The sequence below is a fragment of the Eucyclogobius newberryi genome, unplaced genomic scaffold (genome assembly GCF_026437365.1).
Source record: "Eucyclogobius newberryi isolate DKJ021-1_F unplaced genomic scaffold, fEucNew1.0.hap1 SCAF_18, whole genome shotgun sequence".
NCBI classification, from domain to species: domain Eukaryota; kingdom Metazoa; phylum Chordata; class Actinopteri; order Gobiiformes; family Gobiidae; genus Eucyclogobius; species Eucyclogobius newberryi.
The window spans coordinates 33,609,186-33,635,274 of record NW_027315812.1 but is presented as its reverse complement, the minus strand read 5'-3'; the positions used below and the strand labels follow the sequence as shown (position 1 = coordinate 33,635,274).

General features: G+C 53.5%; 2 protein-coding genes across 2 annotated transcripts in view; one reads left to right on the top strand and one right to left on the bottom strand.

Moving 5' to 3' along the window:
- Positions 1-4,525: 4,525 nt before the first annotated feature.
- On the bottom strand, positions 4,526-22,508 carry trdmt1 (tRNA aspartic acid methyltransferase 1). Its single transcript, XM_072450367.1, has 12 exons — positions 22,196-22,508; positions 19,840-19,949; positions 13,129-13,205; positions 12,983-13,054; positions 12,802-12,867; positions 12,642-12,711; positions 9,576-9,659; positions 9,455-9,514; positions 7,268-7,500; positions 5,203-5,260; positions 4,965-5,094; positions 4,526-4,875 (listed from the first exon to the last, which is right to left on the bottom strand). The coding sequence occupies exons 1-12, from the start codon at positions 22,257-22,259 to the stop codon at positions 4,757-4,759; spliced, it is 1,143 nt and encodes a 380-aa protein (XP_072306468.1). The 5' UTR covers positions 22,260-22,508; the 3' UTR covers positions 4,526-4,756.
- A 1,969-nt stretch (positions 22,509-24,477) lies between these two features.
- Positions 24,478-26,089, top strand: part of rsu1 (Ras suppressor protein 1) — a 44,126-nt gene continuing 42,514 nt past the window's right edge. The window contains exons 1-2 of the mRNA XM_072451233.1: positions 24,478-24,631; positions 25,140-25,190. Of these exons, the coding sequence (XP_072307334.1) occupies positions 24,523-24,631; positions 25,140-25,190 (160 nt within the window). The 5' untranslated portion in view covers positions 24,478-24,522. The remainder of the gene's footprint in view (positions 24,632-25,139; positions 25,191-26,089) is intronic.

Sequence of the window (26,089 nt, the reverse complement as noted above, 5' to 3'; positions counted from 1 at the left end):
CGCGATGCAGCGCCGCACAGAGACCTACAGAGGCCGCGATGCAGCGCCGCACAGAGACCGCGATGCAGCGCCGCACACAGACCGCGATGCAGCGCCGCACAGAGACCTACAGAGGCCGCGATGCAGCGCCGCACACAGACCGCGATGCAGCGCCGCACAGAGACCGCGATGCAGCGCCGCACAGAGACCGCGATGCAGCGCCGCACACAGACCGCGATGCAGCGCCGCACAGAGACCTACAGAGGCCGCGATGCAGCGCCGCACACAGACCGCGATGCAGCGCCGCACAGAGACCGCGATGCAGCGCCGCACAGAGACCGCGATGCAGCGCCGCACAGAGACCGCGATGCAGCGCCGCACGCAGGCCGCGATGCAGCGCCGCACAGAGACCTACAGAGGCCGCTATGCAGCGCCGCACACAGACCGCGATGCAGCGCTGCACAGAGACCTACAGAGACCGCGATGCAGCGCCGCACAGAGACCGCGATGCAGCGCCGCACAGAGACCGCGATGCAGCGCCGCACACAGACCGCGATGCAGCGCCGCACAGAGACCTACAGAGGCCGCGATGCAGCGCCGCACACAGACCGCGATGCAGCGCCGCACAGAGACCGCGATGCAGCGCCGCACAGAGACCGCGATGCAGCGCCGCACACAGACCGCGATGCAGCGCCGCACAGAGACCTACAGAGGCCGCGATGCAGCGCCGCACACAGACCGCGATGCAGCGCCGCACAGAGACCGCGATGCAGCGCCGCACAGAGACCGCGATGCAGCGCCGCACAGAGACCGCGATGCAGCGGCGCACGCAGGCCGCGATGCAGCGCCGCACAGAGACCTACAGAGGCCGCGATGCAGCGCCGCACACAGACCGCGATGCAGCGCTGCACAGAGACCTACAGAGACCGCGATGCAGCGCCGCACAGAGACCGCGATGCAGCGCCGCACAGAGACCGCGATGCAGCGCCGCACACAGACCGCGATGCAGCGCCGCACAGAGACCTACAGAGGCCGCGATGCAGCGCCGCACAGAGACCGCGATGCAGCGCTGCACACAGACCGCGATGCAGCGCCGCACAGAGACCTACAGAGGCCGCGATGCAGCGCCGCACAGAGACCGCGATGCAGCGCTGCACACAGACCGCGATGCAGCGCCGCACAGAGACCTACAGAGGCCGCGATGCAGCGCCGCACAGAGACCGCGATGCAGCGCCGCACAGAGACCGCGATGCAGCGCCGCACGCAGGCCGCGATGCAGCGCCGCACAGAGACCTACAGAGGCCGCGATGCAGCGCCGCACACAGACCGCGATGCAGCGCTGCACAGAGACCTACAGAGACCGCGATGCAGCGCCGCACAGAGACCGCGATGCAGCGCCGCACAGAGACCGCGATGCAGCGCTGCACAGAGACCTACAGAGGCCGCGATGCAGCGCCGCACAGAGACCGCGATGCAGCGCCGCACAGAGACCTACAGAGACCGTGATGCAGCGCCACACAGAGACCGTGATGCAGCGCTCTCCCCGTCCCGGTCAGGACGTCTCACCTGGAAAACACCGCACTGGGTGATATTTTATGCAGGATTACATGATGTGTGTGTTTTTATGACACGTCCAGCGGTCGTTCTGTGTTTCCTCTGCGGCTGCAGCAGAAGGGCAGCTGATGTGGTCAGCTGATGTGGTCAGCTGATGTGGTCAGCTGATCTGGACTGTAAAGTGCTCCTCCCGGGGACATAAATGTGAGCTGCCTGTTGTAATGTCACTGAGTCCTAGTTAACCATCAGCCCAGTGCAGCACCAAGATCCAACCCGGGCTCAGACTCAGGCACTGACCCTTGACCTTTGACCCTCACACTTCAGGGCTTTAGACTCTTACAGTCTTTAAATGTGAAGCAGAAAGTGCACGAGATGTTTCATGTTTGTTACTGCACGTGTCAGAGACTGAGCAGCTGACAAATATAGGACTGGATTTATTCAGGTTTGATTTAGTTCTTTATGATAAAACGTTCCATATCCTGTGTTTCCTGTCCACACTACACTCACCGTGCTGCCCCCTGCAGGTGGTGTAAGCAGCAGCACATATGCAGCCTGTGCTCGGACCATGACACTACACTCACCGTGCTGCCCCCTGCAGGTGGTGTAAGCAGCAGCACATATGCAGCCTGTGCTCGGACCATGACACTACACTCACCGTGCTGCCCCCTGCAGGTGGTGTAAGCAGCAGCACATATGCAGCCTGTGCTCGGACCATGACACTACACTCACCGTGCTGCCCCCTGCAGGTGGTGTAAGCAGCAGCACATATGCAGCCTGTGCTCGGACCATGACACTACACTCACCGTGCTGCCCCCTGCAGGTGGTGTAAGCAGCAGCACATATGCAGCCTGTGCTCGGACCATGACACTACACTCACCGTGCTGCCCCCTGCAGGTGGTGTAAGCAGCAGCACATATGCAGCCTGTGCTCGGACCATGACACTACACTCACCGTGCTGCCCCCTGCAGGTGGTGTAAGCAGCAGCACATATGCAGCCTGTGCTCGGACCATGACACTACACTCACCGTGCTGCCCCCTGCAGGTGGTGTAAGCAGCAGCACATATGCAGCCTGTGCTCGGACCATGACACTACACTCACCGTGCTGCCCCCTGCAGGTGGTGTAAGCAGCAGCACATATGCAGCCTGTGCTCGGACCATGACACTACACTCACCGTGCTGCCCCCTGCAGGTGGTGTAAGCAGCAGCACATATGCAGCCTGTGCTCGGACCATGACACTACACTCACCGTGCTGCCCCCTGCAGGTGGTGTAAGCAGCAGCACATATGCAGCCTGTGCTCGGACCATGACACTACACTCACCGTGCTGCCCCCTGCAGGTGGTGTAAGCAGCAGCACATATGCAGCCTGTGCTCGGACCATGACACTACACTCACCGTGCTGCCCCCTGCAGGTGGTGTAAGCAGCAGCACATATGCAGCCTGTGCTCGGACCATGACACTACACTCACCGTGCTGCCCCCTGCAGGTGGTGTAAGCAGCAGCACATATGCAGCCTGTGCTCGGACCATGACACTACACTCACCGTGCTGCCCCCTGCAGGTGGTGTAAGCAGCAGCACATATGCAGCCTGTGCTCGGACCATGACACTACACTCACCGTGCTGCCCCCTGCAGGTGGTGTAAGCAGCAGCACATATGCAGCCTGTGCTCGGACCATGACACTACACTCACCGTGCTGCCCCCTGCAGGTGGTGTAAGCAGCAGCACATATGCAGCCTGTGCTCGGACCATGACACTACACTCACCGTGCTGCCCCCTGCAGGTGGTGTAAGCAGCAGCACATATGCAGCCTGTGCTCGGACCATGACACTACACTCACCGTGCTGCCCCCTGCAGGTGGTGTAAGCAGCAGCACATATGCAGCCTGTGCTCGGACCATGACACTACACTCACCGTGCTGCCCCCTGCAGGTGGTGTAAGCAGCAGCACATATGCAGCCTGTGCTCGGACCATGACACTACACTCACCGTGCTGCCCCCTGCAGGTGGTGTAAGCAGCAGCACATATGCAGCCTGTGCTCGGACCATGACACTACACTCACCGTGCTGCCCCCTGCAGGTGGTGTAAGCAGCAGCACATATGCAGCCTGTGCTCGGACCATGACACTACACTCACCGTGCTGCCCCCTGCAGGTGGTGTAAGCAGCAGCACATATGCAGCCTGTGCTCGGACCATGACACTACACTCACCGTGCTGCCCCCTGCAGGTGGTGTAAGCAGCAGCACATATGCAGCCTGTGCTCGGACCATGACACTACACTCACCGTGCTGCCCCCTGCAGGTGGTGTAAGCAGCAGCACATATGCAGCCTGTGCTCGGACCATGACACTACACTCACCGTGCTGCCCCCTGCAGGTGGTGTAAGCAGCAGCACATATGCAGCCTGTGCTCGGACCATGACACTACACTCACCGTGCTGCCCCCTGCAGGTGGTGTAAGCAGCAGCACATATGCAGCCTGTGCTCGGACCATGACACTACACTCACCGTGCTGCCCCCTGCAGGTGGTGTAAGCAGCAGCACATATGCAGCCTGTGCTCGGACCATGACACTACACTCACCGTGCTGCCCCCTGCAGGTGGTGTAAGCAGCAGCACATATGCAGCCTGTGCTCGGACCATGACACTACACTCACCGTGCTGCCCCCTGCAGGTGGTGTAAGCAGCAGCACATATGCAGCCTGTGCTCGGACCATGACACTACACTCACCGTGCTGCCCCCTGCAGGTGGTGTAAGCAGCAGCACATATGCAGCCTGTGCTCGGACCATGACACTACACTCACCGTGCTGCCCCCTGCAGGTGGTGTAAGCAGCAGCACATATGCAGCCTGTGCTCGGACCATGACACTACACTCACCGTGCTGCCCCCTGCAGGTGGTGTAAGCAGCAGCACATATGCAGCCTGTGCTCGGACCATGACCACTCACGGCTCTGCAGCCGCTAAACTGTTATTTACAAAAGAGTTTGGTACAAATTGCACTGAACAGTTTTATTGGTGAGTTAATATTTTTCCAAACTGTGTAAAAACACACACATAACTTTTAAGAGCATTTTGAAGGCCAGAGGCAGAGGTCAAATAAGGTCAAAGTCAAGAATATATAATAAAGTCAAATAAATGAAAACACCACCAAGAATGTGGGCGGAGTCATTACAGAGCTGTGACCCCGAAACCAGGTCAAACATGAGCTGCATGAAAGAGGAGGGGTCAGTGGAGGGTCAGTGGTTCTGACAGGAGGATGTCCAGCAGCTTGGACACAACCAGCACGTTCAGACTGTTCCCCAGGACCTTGTACCTCTGCTTCACGGGGACGTCCTCTGGGAACACTGCAACACACACACAGAGGATGTTCTCAGTGGCAGCACCAGGGGGCAGTATGAAGCTCTCAGACAGACACTTGATGTGCAGCTCTTACCGAAGCTCTGGGGGAAGCCCATGATGTTGGCCACTTCTCTGGGAGTGAAGTATCTCAGGCCCAGAGTGTGTAAGAGCTGCAGCTGCTGCTCCTCACTCAGCTGCGGAAGGGCCCGGAACACCTCCTCCATCTGCAGAAAACAAACAAACAAACAAACAAACAAACAAACACACACACACACACACACACAGGTCAGAAGACGTTTGACTGAGTATGACGGTGTGAGCCTGTAGTTCACCTCTGCCTCTGGAGAAGACTGCAGGACCGATCCAGTCCCTTCTACGTAACGTCCATACCTGGAGACACAGTTGATTTAGAAAGGTCTTTTTTTTAAACTCTGGTGTGATTTGGGTGTTATAAAAGGTGCTATTTAAAATCCAATTATTCATTCATGAATAGAGCTTTTCTAGTTTTCATTTCTTTTTGCCTTGTACTGTGACAACCAGAACCTTTTAAAAGTGACATATGGATCAAAATGGCCTCGTGTGCTCATGAATCCTGAACGCTCTGGATTCCTTGACGTTTTCTCTGGAGCCGTGCTGAAATAATCAATATCTAAAGATGATGCAATTGTTTGTGTCTCAATGCTAATGCTAATGCTAATGGAAACATTAAAAACCTTAAATAGGAAATCAAATAATTCCTAAAAATACAATTAATACTATACTGATACTCGAGCCACCTCAGTTGGAGGAGCAGCGGTTCTACTCAGAGCTCCTCACTCCATCTCCAAGTGAGCGCCCAGAAAAACTCATTTCAACTTCGACTCAGTTGTAGTCATCTGGACTCGTTTTGACTCTTTTCCAAGAGTCATTCTCAATCTACGAATTGAGTCTTGGAACTCAGGTTTTACATCCTACTCTGTGTAAGTCTTACAGAGTAGGATATAAAACCTGAGTTCCCAAACTTGATCCGCAGATTGAGAATGTCTCTTGGAAAAGAGTGAAAACTTTGTTTTTCTAAAAACAGTCCAGTTGACTTTTTCTACAATGGAGCACTCCTGGACGAATGAGGGACACACGACTTAATCCCTCTGTAGTTGAAACAAACCCCCGCTTCTTCAACAGAGGGACCACCAGTCCAGAGGGACCACCAGTCCAGAGGGACCACCAGTCCAGAGGGACCACCTGTCCAGAGGGACCACCTGTCCAGAGGGACCACCAGTCCAGAGGGACCACCTGTCCAGAGGGACCACCAGTCCAGAGGGACCACCTGTCCAGAGGGACCACCAGTCCAGAGGGACCACCTGTCCAGAGGGACCACCAGTCCAGAGGGACCACCTGTCCAGAGGGACCACCAGTCCAGAGGGACCACCAGTCCAGAGGGACCACCTGTCCAGAGGGACCACCAGTCCAGAGGGACCACCAGTCCAGAGGGACCACCTGTCCAGAGGGACCACCAGTCCAGAGGGACCACCAGTCCAGAGGGACCACCAGTCCAGAGGCACTGTCCCTGACCACCACTCTATGTTACAGAGACGTGTCAGCCAAGACAGTCCTACAACATCCAGAGACTTTAGGTCCTCAGGGCGGATCTCATCCACCCCCGGAGCCACTGAGGAGTAACAACCTCAGTGACTTGAGCTTGGGTGATGGACGAGTCAGTCTCTGAGTCCTCGGTCTCTGCTTCCTCTTCAGAAGACGTGACGGTGGGACTAAGGAGGTCCTCAAAGTATTCCTTCCATCGTCCGACGACTTCCCCAGTTGAGGTCAGCAGGTCATCCAGCCCCTGTCGGGGAGATGGGTTCCAGAGCCCAAAGTGTGCGTGGAGGTGAGGCCTTGTCTGTACCGCTCAAACTCCCGCACCAGCTCAGGCTTATTTCCCCCAGCGAGGTGACATTCCAATGTCGCCAGAGAAAGTTGCTTAGATCCCTCTAAACCAACTACAAATAGTAGATTATTTGAGGGCTATGACCCAGTTCGGCAATATTACTGCAATGAGACAGTGAACGGCCCACATGTAGTTCAGACAGCTCTGACTGAGGGATGTCATCAGGGCTAGAGGCCTGCACAAAAGTGGCTTTAAATAGACCAGGTCTACTTTATGAGCACGGACTTGGACGAGGGCCTGTTGAGTTTGCCTAAATGGGCCTATAGTTACATTTGTAACCAAATGACATGGTTACAGGACAGGTACGGGACAGGTACGGGACAGGTGCAGGTGTGCACAGAGCCCATTGTCTGTCTCTCAGGAGGGGTTATGTGGATTTGGCGTTTTAGGAATGTAACCAAATGAAACATCTCAAACACCTCACTATCGACCAACAGGTTGGTCACTCACTTATTCTTTTGGCCCATACTAACCCTTTGGTAAAGCAGATGGACCTCCTGCAGCTGGGCCGGACTATATCCAGGATGTTGGCGTACCGCAGCAGCGTTTTGGGAGGGAGCAGGTACTGGTCCAGATCTAAGTCGGGGTCTGGGTCCAGGTAGTCCCGGATCTGCCTGATGGACGGGTCAGTGTTCTGCTCCTGCTTCCTCTGCACTTGTGCCGGCGTCTCCAGTTTGTACAGGACCGCGCCCTGCTCCTGTCCAGCCTGCGTGGAGAGACAGGCACGGGACACAAGGAAGGGAACTGTTACTTCAAATGAACTCCATTCAAACAACAATCCAAACAAATTCATTAAAAAGATTGAAGATGTTCAGTGCGGCTGTATTTAAACATCCAGAGACTTAAAGGTACTCCATCCCTGGAGCCCCGCCACTGAGGAGCCCCGCCACTGAGGAGCCCCGCCACTGAGGAGCCCCACCACTGAGGAGCCCCGCCACTGAGGAGCCCTGCCAGAGGAGCCCCGCCACTGAGGAGCCCCGCCACTGAGGAGCCCCGCCACTGAGGAGCCCCGCCACTGAGGAGCCCCGCCACTGAGGAGCCCCGCCACTGAGGAGCCCCGCCACTGAGGAGCCCCGCCAGAGGAGCCCCGCCACTGAGGAGCCCCGCCACTGAGGAGCCCCGCCACTGAGGAGCCCTGCCAGAGGAGCCCCGCCACTGAGGAGCCCCACCACTGAGGAGCCCCGCCACTGAGGAGCCCCGCCACTGAGGAGCCCCGCCACTGAGGAGCCCCGCCACTGAGGAGCCCCGCCACTGAGGAGCCCCGCCACTGAGGAGCCCCGCCACTGAGGAGCCCTGCCAGAGGAGCCCCGCCACTGAGGAGCCCCCCCACTGAGGAGCCCCGCCACTGAGGAGCCCTGCCAGAGGAGCCCCGCCACTGAGGAGCCCCGCCACTGAGGAGCCCCGCCACTGAGGAGCCCCGCCACTGAGGAGCCCCGCCACTGAGGAGCCCTGCCAGAGGAGCCCCGCCACTGAGGAGCCCCGCCACTGAGGAGCCCCGCCACTGAGGAGAACTGCCAGAGGAGCCCCGCCACTGAGGAGCCCCGCCACTGAGGAGCCCCGCCACTGAGGAGCCCCGCCACTGAGGAGTCCGCCGAAAACCTCAGTGACCTCAACTTGAGTGATGCCTGAGAGTCAACCTCCAAGTCCTCAGTCTCTGCTTCCTCTTCGCAAGAAGTGACAGCAGAATTGAGGAGGTTCTCAAATAATTCCTTCCATCATCCTTCCGCGGCCGGAGGTCAGATGACACAACAACAAAGTTGATCATTGACCTCCGGCCTGTGTCCTGGTGCCATGTGCACTGATGGACCTTGTGCTTGAACATGGTGTTCGTTATGGACAATCCGTGGCTAGCACAGAAGTCCAATAACTGAACACCGCTCGGGTTCAGATCGGGGAAGCCGTTCTTCCCGATCACCCCTCTCCAGGTGTCACTGTCATTGCCCACGTGGGCGTTGAAGTCCCCCAGTAGAACAACACTGTCCCCAGTCGGTGCAATGTCCACTCCAAGAAGGCCGGGTACTCTGCACTGCTGTTCGGCCCGTCGGCCGCCACAACAGTGAGAGACCTGTCCCCCACCCGAAGGCGAAGGGACGCGACCCTCTTCACCCCATTCACTAGGGTGCACTCCAACACATGGCGGCTGGGCTGTGCATGGAGGTGAGGCACCCCTCAAACTCCCACACCAGCTCAGGATCTTTCCTCCCCTGTGAGGTGACGTTCCATTTCCAGGTCGTCAAGGTCCTTACCATCGACTGCCGCCCAGATATCTCTAAACCGACCCCTTACTGCATCCTCCTGCAGGTGGTGGGTACACGGGAGGACAGTACCACATTGCTCCTTTGGCCTGTGCCCGGCCGGGCCCTGTGGGGAATGACCCAGTCACCAGACGCTTGCAGTCAAGTGCCCACCCCAGGCCTGGCTCCAGGGTGGGACGACGTAACGTAAGGGACTTCTGAACCACTCTTGGTCTGACCCGTCACCTAGGACCTGATTGCCTTGAGACCCTACCAGGGGCATGAAGCCCCCAACATCATAGCTCCTGGGCTCATTCAGGCGTTTAAACCCCTCCACCACGTGAAGGTGGCGGATGATACAACTCATTTTGTTTATTTTAATGTGTAGTACTTTTTTATGGTAAAGTGAGGTCACTTCTCACTCACCTCTGGCGTGTGAGGACTCAGAACGTCCAGAACAGCGTGGCCAGAAAAAACGTCTAAAATCTGAAATGATCAATATTAAACTTAATGCACAACATGAATCGAATAAACAGCCGTGTCGGACCTTTGAATGGAAGTCTGCGCTGAAGCCTTGGTCTGAGCGCTTGGCCATGAGGAAATAACGAAGTCGAGAGTTTGGGACGCCAACCTGGACCCAAATGTAAAAGGACAGAGTTGATGTATGTTGTATGTACTGAGCATAAAGTATTCTTTTCTTTAAAGTTACAAAAGCATTTGTGTAATAATAAACATTTAACCAAGTTAAAATCTAAAAAGATAACACTAATAAAGTAAAACAATGGCGCAGTGGAACCAGCGACTGCACAGCCCCAGAGCATTTACAGGTACGAACTGTGGCCCTTAAGAGACTTTACAGAGAAAACAGGGATTATTTACAATACAAATAAAAAGGCATAAGATCATTTGTCTTCAGTGTGTTCCATCTTTTCTTTGCCTCTGGATGATACAACCCTTTGACCACAGTCTCCTCTGGTTAATGCCCTGGGGCCTCATTTATAAAGCCCGGGACGCACAAAACCAAGACTTCACTCAAGGTGTGGGGTGTATAAAAAAACAACAACTTCCACACAAACTCTGGAGCTTGTGTAGAAGCTACGCAAAGTTTGTGAAGAGGTGAAACAGCGCCACACATGGCCGGAGGGTGAAATGGACCATCAACAAACAAGTTAATACAGTAAAACCAACAGTAAAATGTGTTTTATGATCTTTGTGAAGGTCTGTCACATGGGGACAGACCCTTCAAGTGTGCAGACCCTTCAGGTGTGCAGACCCTTCAGGTGTGCAGACCCTTCAGGTGTGCAGACCCTTCAGGTGTACAGACCCTTCAGGTGTGCAGACCCTTCAGGTGTACAGACCCTTCAGGTGTACAGACCCTTCAGGTGTAAGGACCCTTCAGGTGTAAGGACCCTTCAGGTGGACATCACACACTCACCACCATCATTGCTCAGATGCCCTCCCGTCTCTGAGCCACACGGGGCAGTGTAGGCTACAGTCTGATCACACGGGGCAGTGTAGGCTACAGTCTGATCACACGGGGCAGTGTAGGCTACAGTCTGATCACACGGGGCAGTGTAGGCTACAGTCTGATCACACAGGGAAGTGTAGGCTACAGTCTGATCACGCGGGGCAGTGTAGGCTACAGTCTGATCACACGGGGAAGTGTAGGCTACAGTCTGATCACACGGGGAAGTGTAGGCTACAGTCTGATCACAAGGGGTAGTGTAGGCTACAGTCTGATCACACGGGGAAGTGTAGGCTACAGTCTGATCACACGGGGAAGTGTAGGCTACAGTCTGATCACAAGGGGTAGTGTAGGCTACAGTCTGATCACACGGGGCAGTGTAGGCTACAGTCTGATCACACGGGGCAGTGTAGGCTACAGTCTGATCACGCGGGGCAGTGTAGGCTACAGTCTGATCACACGGGGAAGTGTAGGCTACAGTCTGATCACGCGGGGAAGTGTAGACTACAGTCTGATCACAAGGTGCAGTGTAGGCTACAGTCTGATCACACGGGGCAGTGTAGGCTACAGTCTGATCACGAGGGGGAGGGTAGGCTACAGTCTGATCACACGGCATAGTGTAGGCTACAGTCTGATCACGAGGGGCAGTGTAGGCTACAGTCTGATCACACGGGGTAGTGTAGGCTACAGTCTGATCACACGGGGCAGTGTAGGCTACAGTCTGATCACGCAGGGCAGTGTAGGCTACAGTCTGATCACACGGGGCAGTGTAGGCTACAGTCTGATCACGCAGGGCAGTGTAGGCTACAGTCTGATCACACGGGGATGTGTAGGCTACAGTCTGATCACATGGGGCAGTGTAGGCTACAGTCTGATCACAAGGGGCAGTGTAGGCTACAGTCTGATCACGCGGGGCAGTGTAGGCTACAGTCTGATCACGCGGGGCAGTGTAGGCTACAGTCTGATCACACGGGGAAGTGTAGGCTACAGTCTGATCACAAGGGGTAGTGTAGGCTACAGTCTGATCACAAGGGGTAGTGTAGGCTACAGTCTGATCAAACAGGGAAGTGTAGGCTACAGTCTGATCACAAGGGGTAGTGTAGGCTACAGTCTGATCACACGGGGAAGTGTAGGCTACAGTCTGATCACAAGGGGCAGTGTAGGCTACAGTCTGATCACACGGGGTAGTGTAGGCTACAGTCTGATCACGCGGGGCAGTGTAGGCTACAGTCTGATCACACGGGGTAGTGTAGGCTACAGTCTGATCACGAGGGGCAGTGTAGGCTACAGTCTGATCACACGGGGTAGTGTAGACTACAGTCTGATCACACGGGGCAGTGTAGGCTACAGTCTGATCACACGGGGCAGTGTAGGCTACAGTCTGATCACACGGGGCAGTGTAGGCTACAGTCTGATCACACGGGGCAGTGTAGGCTACAGTCTGATCACGAGGGGCAGTGTAGGCTACAGTCTGATCACGAGGGGCAGTGTAGGCTACAGTCTGATCACGAGGGGCAGTGTAGGCTACAGTCTGATCATATTGGGCACAATCAGGCTCGTATTATGACAGATACTGATTGAGGGGAGACATCTTGTTTCCATTGACCATCACATTGCGTGTGGGTCCAGAGTTTTGTGTATTATTTTTAATACGCCGCTACAGGCCACGCCCTCAGATGAGCAGCGCCTTGTGAAGGTTTGTGTTTGAAGACTAGTGTCTCCACCTCCATCTCAGAGAGTTTCCTCCTTTTCTGGTCCTTATATTTGCATAGTCATATATGGTATATCAGGGCGGGCTCAGGGCGGAGACTCAGACATGAGGATGTGCAGGTGCTGGGCAGGTTTCATACATAGTTTTATTGTTTGCGGACATAAAATGATTGTTTCCAGGACACACTCTTATATAAATGAGACCCCAAGAGCTTATGCCAGTGTTATAAAGAAACAAAACAATAAAAGCCATTTAGAACACTGAAAATGAAACAGGAACATCTGATAAGTCTCAAAATCCAATCTGCTGCACTTTGAATGTTACGATAAGGATACAGACTTTCTATAATAATAAAATACTTTCCCATTGACACAAACGTTCTTGTCAAACCCACAACACGTTTGGATCCCATGACAGCAGGTGAATAAAGCTCTTACACTCGTGGGTGACACCATCATCTCTTTAAAACAATATCCACATTCGGTCAGGGTTTTCACCAGTTGATTCCTATTGGAAATACAAATAATTGATGGTGAATAAGTAATAGTTTTTCTATTTCAGATGCACAGAAATATGTAGTTTGTCCTGGAGTCTGACCTGGCACAGGACTCCTCAAATCCTTTGACATTCTCCAGAAGGATGTAGCGAGGAACAGGGGTCAGCCTAGCCACATTTATGCAATTATTCAAAACAAACACTAGCGATATGACAAGAACAAACTAAAAGAGAACACAATTACAGCCGGCATGAGACAAATACAGGTTCTTAGGGTTCTTACTTTGGCAGAAGCCCCAGGACGTACAGAAAACTCTTGGTCCGTTGGTCGACCACATCACGTTTCAAGCCCAACCTGCAGAGAAGAGTGTGAGCATCACACAGGAGGAGCACCTTCTGATGGAGCAGGTGGAGCAGGTGGAGCAGCACCTGGTGAAGGGCTGGCAGGGCGGGCTCATCACAATCATGTCAATGGAAAGTTTGTTGAAGTCTTCAAGTGGTATTCCCTGAGGAGACAAGAGGATACTTTTGAATGTTTCCCCATCAGGCTAATTTACCCACGACAGTCGATACATATCATCTGAATATTTGACTAGTAACACTCGTCACAACCAGCAGCTTTATTTTACTATATTTTACTATGGACGGGATCAGGACAGGGTTAGGACAGGGTCAGGACAGGGTTAGGACAGGGTTAGGACAGGGTTAGGACAGGGTCAGGACAGGGTTAGGACAGGGTTAGGACAGGGTCAGGACAGGGTTAGGACAGGGTTAGGACAGGGTCAGGACAGGGTTAGGACAGGGTTAGGACAGGGTCAGGACAGGGTCAGGACAGGGTCAGGACGGGGTCAGGACAGGGTTAGGACAGAGTCAGGACAGGGTCAGGACAGGGTTAGGACAGGGTTAGGACAGGGTTAGGACAGGGTCAGGACAGGGTTAGGACGGGGTTAGGACAGGGTTAGGACAGGGTTAGGACAGGGTTAGGACAGGGTTAGGACAGGGTCAGGACAGGGTCAGGACAGGGTTAGGACAGGGTTAGGACAGGGTCAGGACAGGGTCAGGACGGGGTCAGGACAGGGTTAGGACAGAGTCAGGACAGGGTCAGGACAGGGTTAGGACAGGGTTAGGACAGGGTTAGGACAGGGTCAGGACAGGGTTAGGACGGGGTTAGGACGGGGTCAGGACGGGGTCAGGACAGGGTTAGGACAGGGTCATGACAGGGTTAGGACGGGGTCAGGACAGGGTCAGGACAGGGTCAGGACAGGGTCAGGACGGGATCAGGACAGGGTCAGGACAGGGTCAGGACAGGGTTAGGACAGGGTCAGAACAGGGTCAGGACAGGGTTAGGACAGGGTCAGGACAGGGTCAGGACAGGGTCATGACAGGGTTAGGACAGGGTCAGGACAGGGTCATGACAGGGTTAGGACAGGGTCAGGACAGGGTCAGGACAGGGTTAGGACAGGGTCAGGACTGGGTCAGGACAGGGTTAGGACAGGGTCAGGACGGGGTCAGGACAGGGTTAGGACAGGGTTAGGACAGGGTCAGGACGGGGTCAGGACAGGGTCAGGACAGGATCAGGACAGGGTTAGGACAGGGTCAGGACAGGGTCAGGACAGGGTTAGGACAGGGTTAGGACAGGGTCAGGACAGGGTTAGGACAGGGTTAGGACAGGGTCAGGACGGGGTCAGGACAGGGTTAGGACAGGGTCAGGACAGGGTCATGACAGGGTTAGGACAGGGTCAGGACGGGGTCAGGACAGGGTCAGGACAGGGTCAGGACAGGGTCAGGACAGGGTTAGGACAGGGTCAGGACTGGGTCAGGACAGGGTTAGGACAGGGTCAGGACGGGGTCAGGACAGGGTTAGGACAGGGTTAGGACAGGGTCAGGACGGGGTCAGGACAGGGTTAGGACAGGGTCAGGACGGGGTCAGGACAGGGTTAGGACTGGGTCAGGACAGGGTTAGGACAGGGTCAGGACAGGGTCAGGACGGGGTCAGGACAGGGTTAGGACAGGGTTAGGACAGGGTCAGGACAGGGTTAGGACAGGGTCAGGACAGGGTCAGGACGGGGTCAGGACAGGGTTAGGACAGGGTGAAAAGGAGGAGGGAAAAAATGCGCCGATTCCGACGCACGCATACATCTTTGTTTTTAACCCTTAGCTAATGCTAACAGTGACGTAGGATACTTTGATTGACATATTATTCTAGCCAATAAGAATAGCTTTAGAATGGTGGGCGGGTTTATTCACACAGAATAGTCTCTGCTCTCATGCGTAACGGCTGTAAAGAGCCTAGATTTTTGCGCAGGAGGCACCTAGATTTTACGCATAACGTTTACTGATTTTATTAGCCTTTTGGACGTGCATTTTGTTAGATATATGTATTATTATACCAATACAAAAATAAAATAAAAATATAATGTTTCACCTTGATATGGGAAATCTCATGTTTACACATTTTCACATACATTGTTTTTAGCAGTTATAATGGGTATTAGTGGCCCTCAAAACATCAAAACGCATGTTTTATGATCATAGAGCAGGGTTCAGATTAAGGATTTTTACTTGTGCAGCAGCAGCTGCTAAACAATCCATTCATTTTTTCAAATTTGTATAGCAATTTGATAATTGCATAGCAAAACACGAAAGTGACTAACAATCAATATTTTCTATTGATGTAACAAGATTATTTATTTCAAATGTATTTGTAAACATTCTATTTAAAAAAAAAAAACTCCTAACAAATGAACTTTTAAACATTTTTTTTTTAAAAATCCAGAAAACTTGCAAATAAAATTAGTTGTTGAACAAATTAATTAACACCAAGTTAGATTAACTTATTTACAACTTTCTTCCATATCATCATCAATCAGATGACTATTTGCAGGAGTCTCATTTACATATTAATTGTCTTTACACTCACAAAAAATATGTCTTAAGCTTCTGATGGAAAAATAAAGGTTGCTGTGGCGACCATCATGGTGTATTTTATGAGTTATTCAAATTGTACCGCTCTATTTCACCTTCCATTCCAGCTATAAAACGTTTCCATTTTTCATTTTGCTATTTGTTGACGGTCCCTAAGTACTTCGTCTCGGCTCTGCACATTCGGAGCCGTGTGATTGGCTGAGCCCAAAATACGCATCTGATTGTTAAAAACCAGGTTGTGTCACTGCAGTGTAAATATGAATATTTTGGCTGTGAATGATCTGCAAAGACTTTTGTGTTTAGGAGTTATTGACCTGAGAGTCTGAATCTGTGACACTAACTTTACAGCACGTGGCTCCTCCCACTTTCAGACGTCCTACATGTGTCATGTCCACACAGCGTCCTACATGTGTCATGTCCACACAGCGTCCTACATGTGTCATGTCCACACAGTGTCCTACATGTGTCATGTCCACACAGCGTCCTACATGTGTCATGTCCACACAGCGTCCTACATGTGTCATGTCCACACAGTGTCCTACATGTCATGTCCACACAGTGTCCTACATGTGTCATGTCCACACAGCGTCCTACATGTGTCATGTCCACACAGCGTCCTACATGTGTCATGTCCACACAGTGTCCTACAGCGTCCTACATGTGTCATGTCCACACAGTGTCCTACATGTGTCATGTCCACACAGCGTCCTACATGTGTCATGTCCACACAGCGTCCTACATGTGTCATGTCGACACAGTGTCCTACAGCGTCCTACATGTGTTATGTCCACACAGCGTCCTACATGTGTCATGTCCACACAGCGTCCTACATGTGTCATGTCAACACAGCGTCCTACATGTGTCATGTCCACACAGTGTCCTACATGTGTCATGTCCACACAGTGTCCTACAGCATCCTACATGTGTCATGTCCACAGAGTGTCCTACATGTGTCATGTCCACACAGTGTCCTACATGTGTCATGTCCACGCAGCGTCCTACATGTGTCATGTCCACAGTGTCCTACATGTGTCATGTCCACAGTGTCCTACATGTGTCATGTCCACACAGCGTCCTACATGTGTCATGTCCACACAGCGTCCTACATGTGTCATGTCCACACAGTGTCCTACAGCGTCCTACATGTGTCATGTCCACACAGCGTCCTACATGTGTCATGTCAACACAGCGTCCTACATGTGTCATGTCCACACAGTGTCCTACATGTGTCATGTCCACACAGTGTCCTACAGCGTCCTACATGTGTCATGTCCACACAGTGTCTTACATGTGTCATGTCCACACAGTGTCCTACATGTGTCATGTCCACGCAGCGTCCTACATGTGTCATGTCCACAGTGTCCTACATGTGTCATGTCCACACAGCGTCCTACATGTGTCATGTCCACACAGCGTCCTACATGTGTCATGTCCACACAGTGTCCTACATGTCATGTCCACACAGTGTCCTACATGTGTCATGTCCACACAGTGTCCTACAGCGTCCTACATGTGTCATGTCCAAACAGTGTCCTACATGTGTCATGTCCACACAGCGTCCTACATGTGTCATGTCCACACAGCGTCCTACATGTGTCATGTCAACACAGCGTCCTACATGTGTCATGTCCACGCAGCGTCCTACATGTGTCATGTCCACACAGCGTCCTACATGTGTCATGTCCACGCAGCGTCCTACATGTGTCATGTCCACACAGCGTCCTACATGTGTCATGTCCACACAGCGTCCTACATGTGTCATGCTGTTGTGGACGATCGATTGACGAGTGATCAGTACTTTTAGGTGCTTTTGTTTTACAATTGACACACATTTTTGTATCGCAAAAGCTGCGACACAAACACACTTTTTCTGATGAACGCATCGCATTTGAGAGAAATTGCGTCGCATTTTGCGATACCGCTTATTCTGAACACTGTAGAGGAAATACAATTGTAATAAAACAGTTTGGCACAGTTGGCACATATTTGGATCACTTGTTCCGAATATACTTTTTGATACAAAAAGGTCAAAGCACCAAAATGCCTGTTCCTAGAGATCTGAAACTTTACACAGTTGTTGTCATGACAACATCATGTACAGTGAACAGCATAAACACACAATGAAGTATGTCATGCTCAGGACCATTATACATTGACAATATTCAGGCGAGACTAAAAAAGGATGTTTTGTTTATGTTTGGGCCTCTGTAGTGTAAGTTCTGAAGCCCTGACAGTGTGACATGTGCACATCTGCAGAAACTAGAAGGCCTAAACTTTCTAATGATGTATCACACTTGCATGTGGAACATAAGATCCTCTTTTAATAAGCAATGCCATTTGGGTCCAACCATTGTGCACAGGGCCAAATAGGTGGGTGGAAACAGGTTAAGAAGTGTTCATGAGTCCAAAAGCAGAGGGAAAGAAACTGTTCTTATGGAGCAGGTTCCGGTCCGGATGGACCGTAGCCTCCTGCCTGAGGGGAGTGGCCTCCTGCCTGAGGGGAGTGGCCTCCTGCCTGAGGGGAGTGGCCTCCTGCCTGAGGGGAGTGGCCTCCTGCCTGAGGGGAGTGGCCTCTCGTCCCAGAGTCCTGGAGACGTACAGGTCCTGCAGAGATGGAAGTCTGCAGCCGATCACCTTCAGCAGAGGGCGCTGTAGTCTGTTTGTCCCTGGCTGTGGCTCCAGCGTACCACACTGTGATGGAGGAGGTGATGGAGGAGGTGATGGAGGAGGAGATGGAGGAGGTGATGGAGGAGGTGATGGAGGAGGTGATGGAGGAGGAGATGGAGGAGGAGATGGAGGAGGAGATGGAGGAGGTGATGGAGGAGGTGATGGAGGTGGTGATGGAGGTGATGGAGGAGGTGATGGAGGTGGTGATGGAGGTGATGATGGAGGAGGTGATGGAGGTGATGGAGGAGGTGATGGAGATGATGGAGGTGATGATGGAGGAGGTGATGGAGGAGGTGATGGAGGAGGAGATGGAGGAGGAGATGGAGGAGGTGATGGAGGAGGTGATGGAGGAGGTGATGGAGGAGGTGATGGAGGAGGTGATGGAGGAGGTGAGGATGGACTCAATGATGGCCGTGTAGAACTGCACCATCATCTCCACTGGCAGCTTGTCTTTCCTCAGCTGCTGCAGGAAGTACATCCTCTGCTGGTTCTTCTTGAGGAGCTGATGGTGGCTCCTCCCACTTGAGGTCCTGGTGATGGTGGTGCAGAGGAGGTGGAGGAGTCCACGGTGGAGATGGAGGAGTCTGTGATGGTGAGGGGGGGTGAAGTCCACGATCATCTCCACTGTCTTCTGGTGTTGAACTCCAGGTTGTTCCTGCTGCACCAGCCGCTCCACCTCCTGTAACAGACTCATCCCCGTCCAACATGAGCCCCATGAGGGTGGTGTCGTCATGGTGATGAGGGTGGTGTCGTCATGGTGATGAGGGCGGTGTCGTCATGGTGATGAGGGCGGTGTCGTCATGGTGATGAGGGCGGTGTCGTCATGGTGATGAGGGCGGTGTCGTCATGGTGATGAGGGTGGTGTCGTCATGGTGATGAAGGTGGTGTCATCATGGTGATGAGGGCGGTGTCGTCATGGTGATGAGGGCGGTGTCGTCATGGTGATGAGGGCGGTGTCGTCATGGTGATGAGGGCGGTGTCGTCATGGTGATGAGGGTGGTGTCGTCATGGTGATGAGGGTGGTGTCGTCATGGTGATGAAGGTGGTGTCGTCATGGTGATGAGGGCGGTGTCGTCATGGTGATGAGGGCGGTGTCGTCATGGTGATGAGGGTGGTGTCGTCTGCAAACTTAATTAAGTTTTACGGAGTTGTGGCTGGAGGTGCAGCAGTGCTCCCCCTGCAGGTGGAGTCAGTGTTCCCCCTGCAGGTGGAGTCAGTGCTCCCCCTGCAGGTGGAGTCAGTGCTCCTCCACCTGCAGGTGGAGTCAGTGCTCCCCCTGCAGGTGGAGTCAGGCACATTGAGCTGGGAGAGCTTGTCCTGGAGCAGAGCAGGAGGTGGTGTTGATGCAGAGCTGACGTAGGTTCCCGGGGAGTCCAGGTGCTGCAGGTGAAGTGGAGAGCCAGGGGGTCCAGCAGGGGGGGTCCAGCAGGGGGGGTCCAGCAGGGGGGGTCCAGCAGGGGGGAGGTGAGGGACTTGAGGTGGGGGAGGACTTGATGACTACAGAGGTCTGGATGGACAGGGTCAGGTCTGTGTGTGAGGTGTTCTCACCTCGATGGACTTGCTCCACAGAGCGGTGGAGGAGAAGTTGTGGTGGTAGATGTGGTTGGCGGTGGTGTTGATGTCCACAGCAGTCACCACCTGAGCAGGGACGCCACAGCCTGAACACAGCAAGAGCACTCCAGGTGAGAACACACACAGGTTCCATATCATGCTATGTACACTTTTCAAACATTAAAGAAGAAGAAGAAAAGCTCTTAATCTGCTTCACATAAGGGAACGAAAAGACCCCAAAGACAAGCTGAAGTTAGTGTTACTTTTACAAACATCAATGCAGATTTTTTGGGAGGTACAAATATGTGGGACAAAAGTGGGACACTTTCATTCCCAAATACTAACTAACTAAATACTACAAACAGACCCCACAGCCCCCACAGCCCCCACAGACCCCACAGCCCCCACAGACCCCACAGACCCCACAGCCCCCACAGCCCCCACAGACCCCACAGACCCCACAGCCCCCACAGCCCCCACAGACCCCACAGCCCCCCACAGCCCCCACAGCCCCCCACAGCCCCCACAGCCCCCACAGCCCCCCACAGACCCCACAGCCCCCACAGACCCCACAGCCCCCCCACAGCCCCCACAGACCCCACAGCCCCCACAGCCCCCCACAGACCCCACAGACCCCACAGCCCCCCACAGACCCCACAGACCCCACAGCCCCCCACAGACCCCACAGCCCCCCACAGACCCCACAGACCCCCACAGACCCCACAGACCCCACAGACCCCACAGCCCCCACAGACCCCACAGCCCCCCACAGACCCCACAGCCCCCACAGCCCCCTACACAGCCCCCCACAGCCCCCCACACAGCCCCCCACAGACCCCACAGCCCCCGCAGACCCCCACACAGCCCCCCACAGCCCCCCACAGACCCCACAGCCCCCCCACAGACCCCCACACAGACCCCACAGACCCCACAGCCCCCCACACAGACCCCACAGCCCCCCCACAGACCCCCACACAGACCCCCACAGCCCCCCACAGACCCCACACAGCCCCCCACAGACCCCACAGCCCCCCCACAGCCCCCCACAGACCCCACACAGACCCCCCACAGCCCCCCACACAGACCCACACAGACCCCACCACAGACCCCACAGCCCCCCACAGACCCCAGAGCCCCCCACACAGACCCCCACAGCCCCCCACAGACCCCACAGCCCCCCACACAGACCCCCACAGCCCCCCACAGACCCCACACAGACCCCACAGCCCCCCCACAGACCCCCACACAGACCCCCACAGCCCCCCCACAGCACCCCACACAGACCCAACAGCCCCCCACACAGACCCCCACAGACCCCACAGCCCCCCACAGACCCCACACAGACCCCACAGCCCCCCCACAGACCCCCACACAGACCCCCACAGCCCCCCCACACAGACCCCCACACCCCCCACACAGCCCCCACACAGCCCCCCACAGCCCCCTACAGACCCCCACAGACCCCCCACAGACCCCCACACAGCCCCCCACAGACCCCTACAGACCCCCACACAGCCCCCACAGCCCCCCACACAGACCCCCACACAGCCCCCACAGCCCCCCACACAGACCTCACAGACCCCACAGCCCCCCACAGCCCCCCACAGACCCCCACACAGCCCCCACACAGACCCCCCACACAGACCCCCCACACAGCCCCCCACAGACCCCTACAGACCCCTACAGACCCCCCACAGCCCCCTACAGACCCCACACAGCCCCCCACAGACCCCCCACAGCCCCCACAGACCCCTACAGACCCCACACAGACCCCCACAGACCCCCACACAGCCCCCCACAGACCCCTACAGACCCCCCACAGCCCCCACAGCCCCCTACAGACCCCCACACAGCCCCCACAGCCCCCCACACAGACCCCCACACAGCCCCCACAGCCCCCCACACAGACCTCACAGACCCCACAGCCCCCACACAGACCCCCACAGCCCCCACACAGACCCCACAGACCCCTACAGACCCCCACAGCCCCCACACAGACCCCCACACAGCCCCCACAGCCCCCCACACAGACCTCACAGACCCCACAGCCCCCCACAGCCCCCACACAGACCCCCACAGCCCCCACACAGACCCCACAGACCCCTACAGACCCCCACAGCCCCCACACAGACCCCACAGACCCCTACAGACCCCACACAGACCCCCACAGACCCCCACACAGCCCCCCACAGACCCCACACAGCCCCCCACACAGCCCCCCACACAGACCTCACAGACCCCACAGCCCCCACACAGCCCCCACACAGCCCCCACACAGCCCCCACACAGCCCCCCACAACCCCCCTACAGACCCCTACAGACCCACACAGACCCCAGAGCGGGGACGACTTACTTTTGAGAGCAAAGTGCATTCCCCCGATCCCGCTGTAGAGCTCCAGGACCCGCAGAGGCTCCATCACACGGCCGCGGGACAGACGGGACACGGGATCACTGCGGGGACATCACACACCGGGTCCGGTGCTGTGTCCGGTTCTGTGCCCGGTGCCGGGTCCGGTTCTGTGTCCGGTGCTGTGTCCGGTGCTGTGCCCGGTGCCGGGTCCGGTTCTGTGTCCGGTGCTGTGCCCGGTGCTGTGTCCGGTGCTGTGCCCGGTGCCGGGTCCGGTTCTGTGTCCGGTGCTGGAGTCGCGGACTTGCTGTCCTCACGTGTGGCTCTTGCTCGTGTCTGTGTCTGGCCCACACAGACTCATGTCTCTGCTCTGCTGCCCCCTGGTGGCCGTGTTTCCCACACCAAACATCTGATCATTGTAGGAAAAGATTCTGGACATCTGGACTCTGTTTCCTGGACGAATGAGGGACGACACCACGTGATAATCACAGCGACACTAGGACTGATGTGACTGAAGTCAAATGGACACAGACAGAGACAGAGGATGAGACAGAGGGAGTGATACTGTTATGAACTAATGCAGTTTTGAGTGAGTAGTTTCTTTTATGTTTGTAGTTCCTTCTTCTGCCTGTGGGGGCAGGCTTGTGCTCACTGTTCCCTGCAGTGGGGCCCCTGGTATATAGCACACTAGAGGGGACATTCTCCTGGTCAGATCATCCAGCCTCAGGGGCCATGTTCAGACTGTGGACCCTTTATCTGTCCCACAGTCAGAATCCCAGTGTTGCACAGGTCAAGAGCAGCAGGAGAAAAGAAACAATCAAAATAAGAATAATTCTGAAATATTAGATTTCAATCCAGCACAAGTAGGGTCAAAGGTTATGTCTGTGCACGTCAGCCCTTTGCTAAGGCAAGTTGTGCTTTATTTTACTTTACTAACCGTATTATTAGTATTTTATTAATGTCATAAGAATTCTTCTTGTTCTTTATGTTTGTATCTCTTAGTGTTGAGATTTGAATGCATCTTTTCCTGTCATGTAAAGCACGAAATTGTTGTGCGTTTTACTTCATACATAGTCACGTCCTAGGCCCTAAAAAGGGCGTGGTCACGGTGTGGACATGCGTGCCCTGAGGTGATCCTTGTGTCACTCATAATCACGCTCAGGGGCGATTCTAGGGAGTGTGGGGGCCCTAGGCAGAAATTCTTAGGGGGCCCTACCAACCAGTGTTCATCACCCTTATGTTAGGCAAAAAAATCTGACGCCGACGCTAAATGTATGAAATAAAACCTTTTTTTAAATTCAAAATATTAGAACATGAACACATATTTTGAACATATAAATAATAGAATAATAATTATAAAAAATAAAATAAATAAAAAACAGAAATAATCCATATATCAAGCGCACGGCCGGCTTCGCGGGGGCCCCCTAGTGGCCTGGGGCCCCAGGCAATTGCCTGGTATGCCTAATGGAATGCAGCGCCCCTGATCACGCTGCTCGCTTGGTTAGTGGCTCCATGTGTGAGGCAGAAAGCACCTACTGGTTCTATCAAACAGAAACATCACTTTTTGTTGTAACAATTTACTTCAACTTATTGACTAATCTAAGACTTAAAAGCTCCAACTCACCTAAAAACTGGTGTAATCTTGTTATTTTGGGCGGTTAGTGCATGTTTCCTTTGATACATTACAAATAAAAAGTGTTTATGATTATAATGATTCTATTTTTGAGCTGATAACGTCTGATCATGTGATTAGGCCGTGGGTGTGAATCAGACACAATCCCAGAGTTAACAAAATAAAACTAGAATGCAGAAATATCATACATACATACACACTCAAATTGGGTTTTAGATTGTCAGAGCTTGAATTGATACTTTATGTACACCCACAACGCTTTAAGGAAAATAAGGAATGTGGGTTTTTGGCATACATACAATTGAAGGATTGTGAGTAGGTTATTTAGCCAGGAAACTTGAATACATATTCATAATCAAACGGAGTCACAAAGGCTCCTGGCTCCTCTTACAGTTCCAAGATGGCCGCTGCAGCGTTGCTTAATTTTCTCTGGTTGTTTGGCTCCTTTTACAGTTCCAAGATGGCCGCTGCACTGTTGCTCTGTGTTCTCTGCGTGACGCTGCGACGTGCGTGATGTGTCCTTTTATGGACATGTGTCTCCAGTGTAAACTTCCGCTTGGGTGGGACACCGGGACAGCAGCGTCTTGTACTTGAGTCTTTGTAAACTTCCCTAAATTAGGCAGCCGGAAGTGTCACTTTGAAGCGCGCGTGTCGGTTTTAGCCCTTTAACTGCAGCTCGTGTCGGTTTTGCAGAAAAATGTCCAAGTCTCTGAAGAAGATCGTGGAGGAAAGTCGGGACAAGAACATCCCGGAGGTGGACATGTGTGACCGGGGCATCTCCAACATGCTGGACGTCCCGGGACTGTGTAAGACAAGAGCAGCGCGTGTGTTTGAGGACAGAAGAGTAGCCCTGCTGCTGGCAGGAGTGCGCATGCGCCGCACAAACAGGCTTATTATTATTCAACATAAATAATACATGTGTAATATTCTCCACAAAGTTTCTGTAGGATCATTAAACAAAAAGAGCTGATGGTTATAATTAGGAATATACTAGTTATTGGATGTATAATTACAGAAAAGCGTGTAAACTGTCCTATTACATATAAATACACTATTTACTCCCATTTGTCTTGTCAGTGTCGGGTCATTGAGTTTGGCAGTGTTTGCTCATGCACTTGTGTCATTGTGGGAAAATGTGACAAAAGTCTATAATTATCGATAAACGGCTTAATCTGGACACAGTTTATGGAATGTTGCATAATATGCTACATTCCATTAAGCCGTTGAATGTTCACCACAGGAACAGAAATATTATTTCTGTTCCTGTGGTGAACATTCAATGAACCAATCACACTTTGCTCTTTCTTGTTCTAGTCACTTTGTCCAATATCACTCAGCTGGTCCTGAGCCACAACAAACTCACCGGTAAGTCCTGTTTTTACATCAAACTAAAGCATCACTGTGTGAGACTTAACCCCTGAAACTAAAGCTCCACTGTGTAAGACGTAACCCCTGAAACTAAAGCTCCACTGTGTAAGACTTAACCCCTGAAACTAATGCTCCACTGTGTGAGACTTAACCCCTGAAACTAAAGCTCCACTGTGTGAGACTTAACCCCTGAAACTAAAGCATCACTGTGTGAGACTTAACCCCTGAAACTAAAGCTCCACTGTGTAAGACTTAACCCCTGAAACTAAAGCTCCACTGTGTAAGACTTAACCCCTGAAACTAAAGCTCCACTGTGTAATACTTAACCCCTGCAACTAAAGCCCCATTGTGTAAGACTTAACCCCTGAAACTAAAGCATCACTGTGTAAGACTTAACCCCTGAAACTAAAGCTCCACTGTGTGAGACTTAACCCCTGAAACTAAAGCTCCACTGTGTGAGACTTAACCCCTGAAACTAAAGCTCCACTGTGTAAGACGTAACCCCTGAAACTAAAGCATCACTGTGTAAGACTTAACCCCTGAAACTAAAGCTCCACTGTGTACGACGTAACCCCTGAAACTAAAGCTCCACTGTGTAAGACTTAACCCCTGAAACTAAAGCTCCACTGTGTGAGACTTAACCCCTGAAACTAAAGCTCCACTGTGTGAGACTTAACCCCTGAAACTAAAGCATCACTGTGTGAGACTTAACCCCTGAAACTAAAGCTCCACTGTGTAAGACTTAACCCCTGAAACTAAAGCTCCACTGTGTGAGACTTAACCCCTGAAACTAAAGCTCCACTGTGTGAGACTTAACCCCTGGAACTAAAACCCCACTGTGTAAGACTTAACCCCTGAAACTAAAGCTCCACTGTGTAAGACTTAACCCCTGAAAC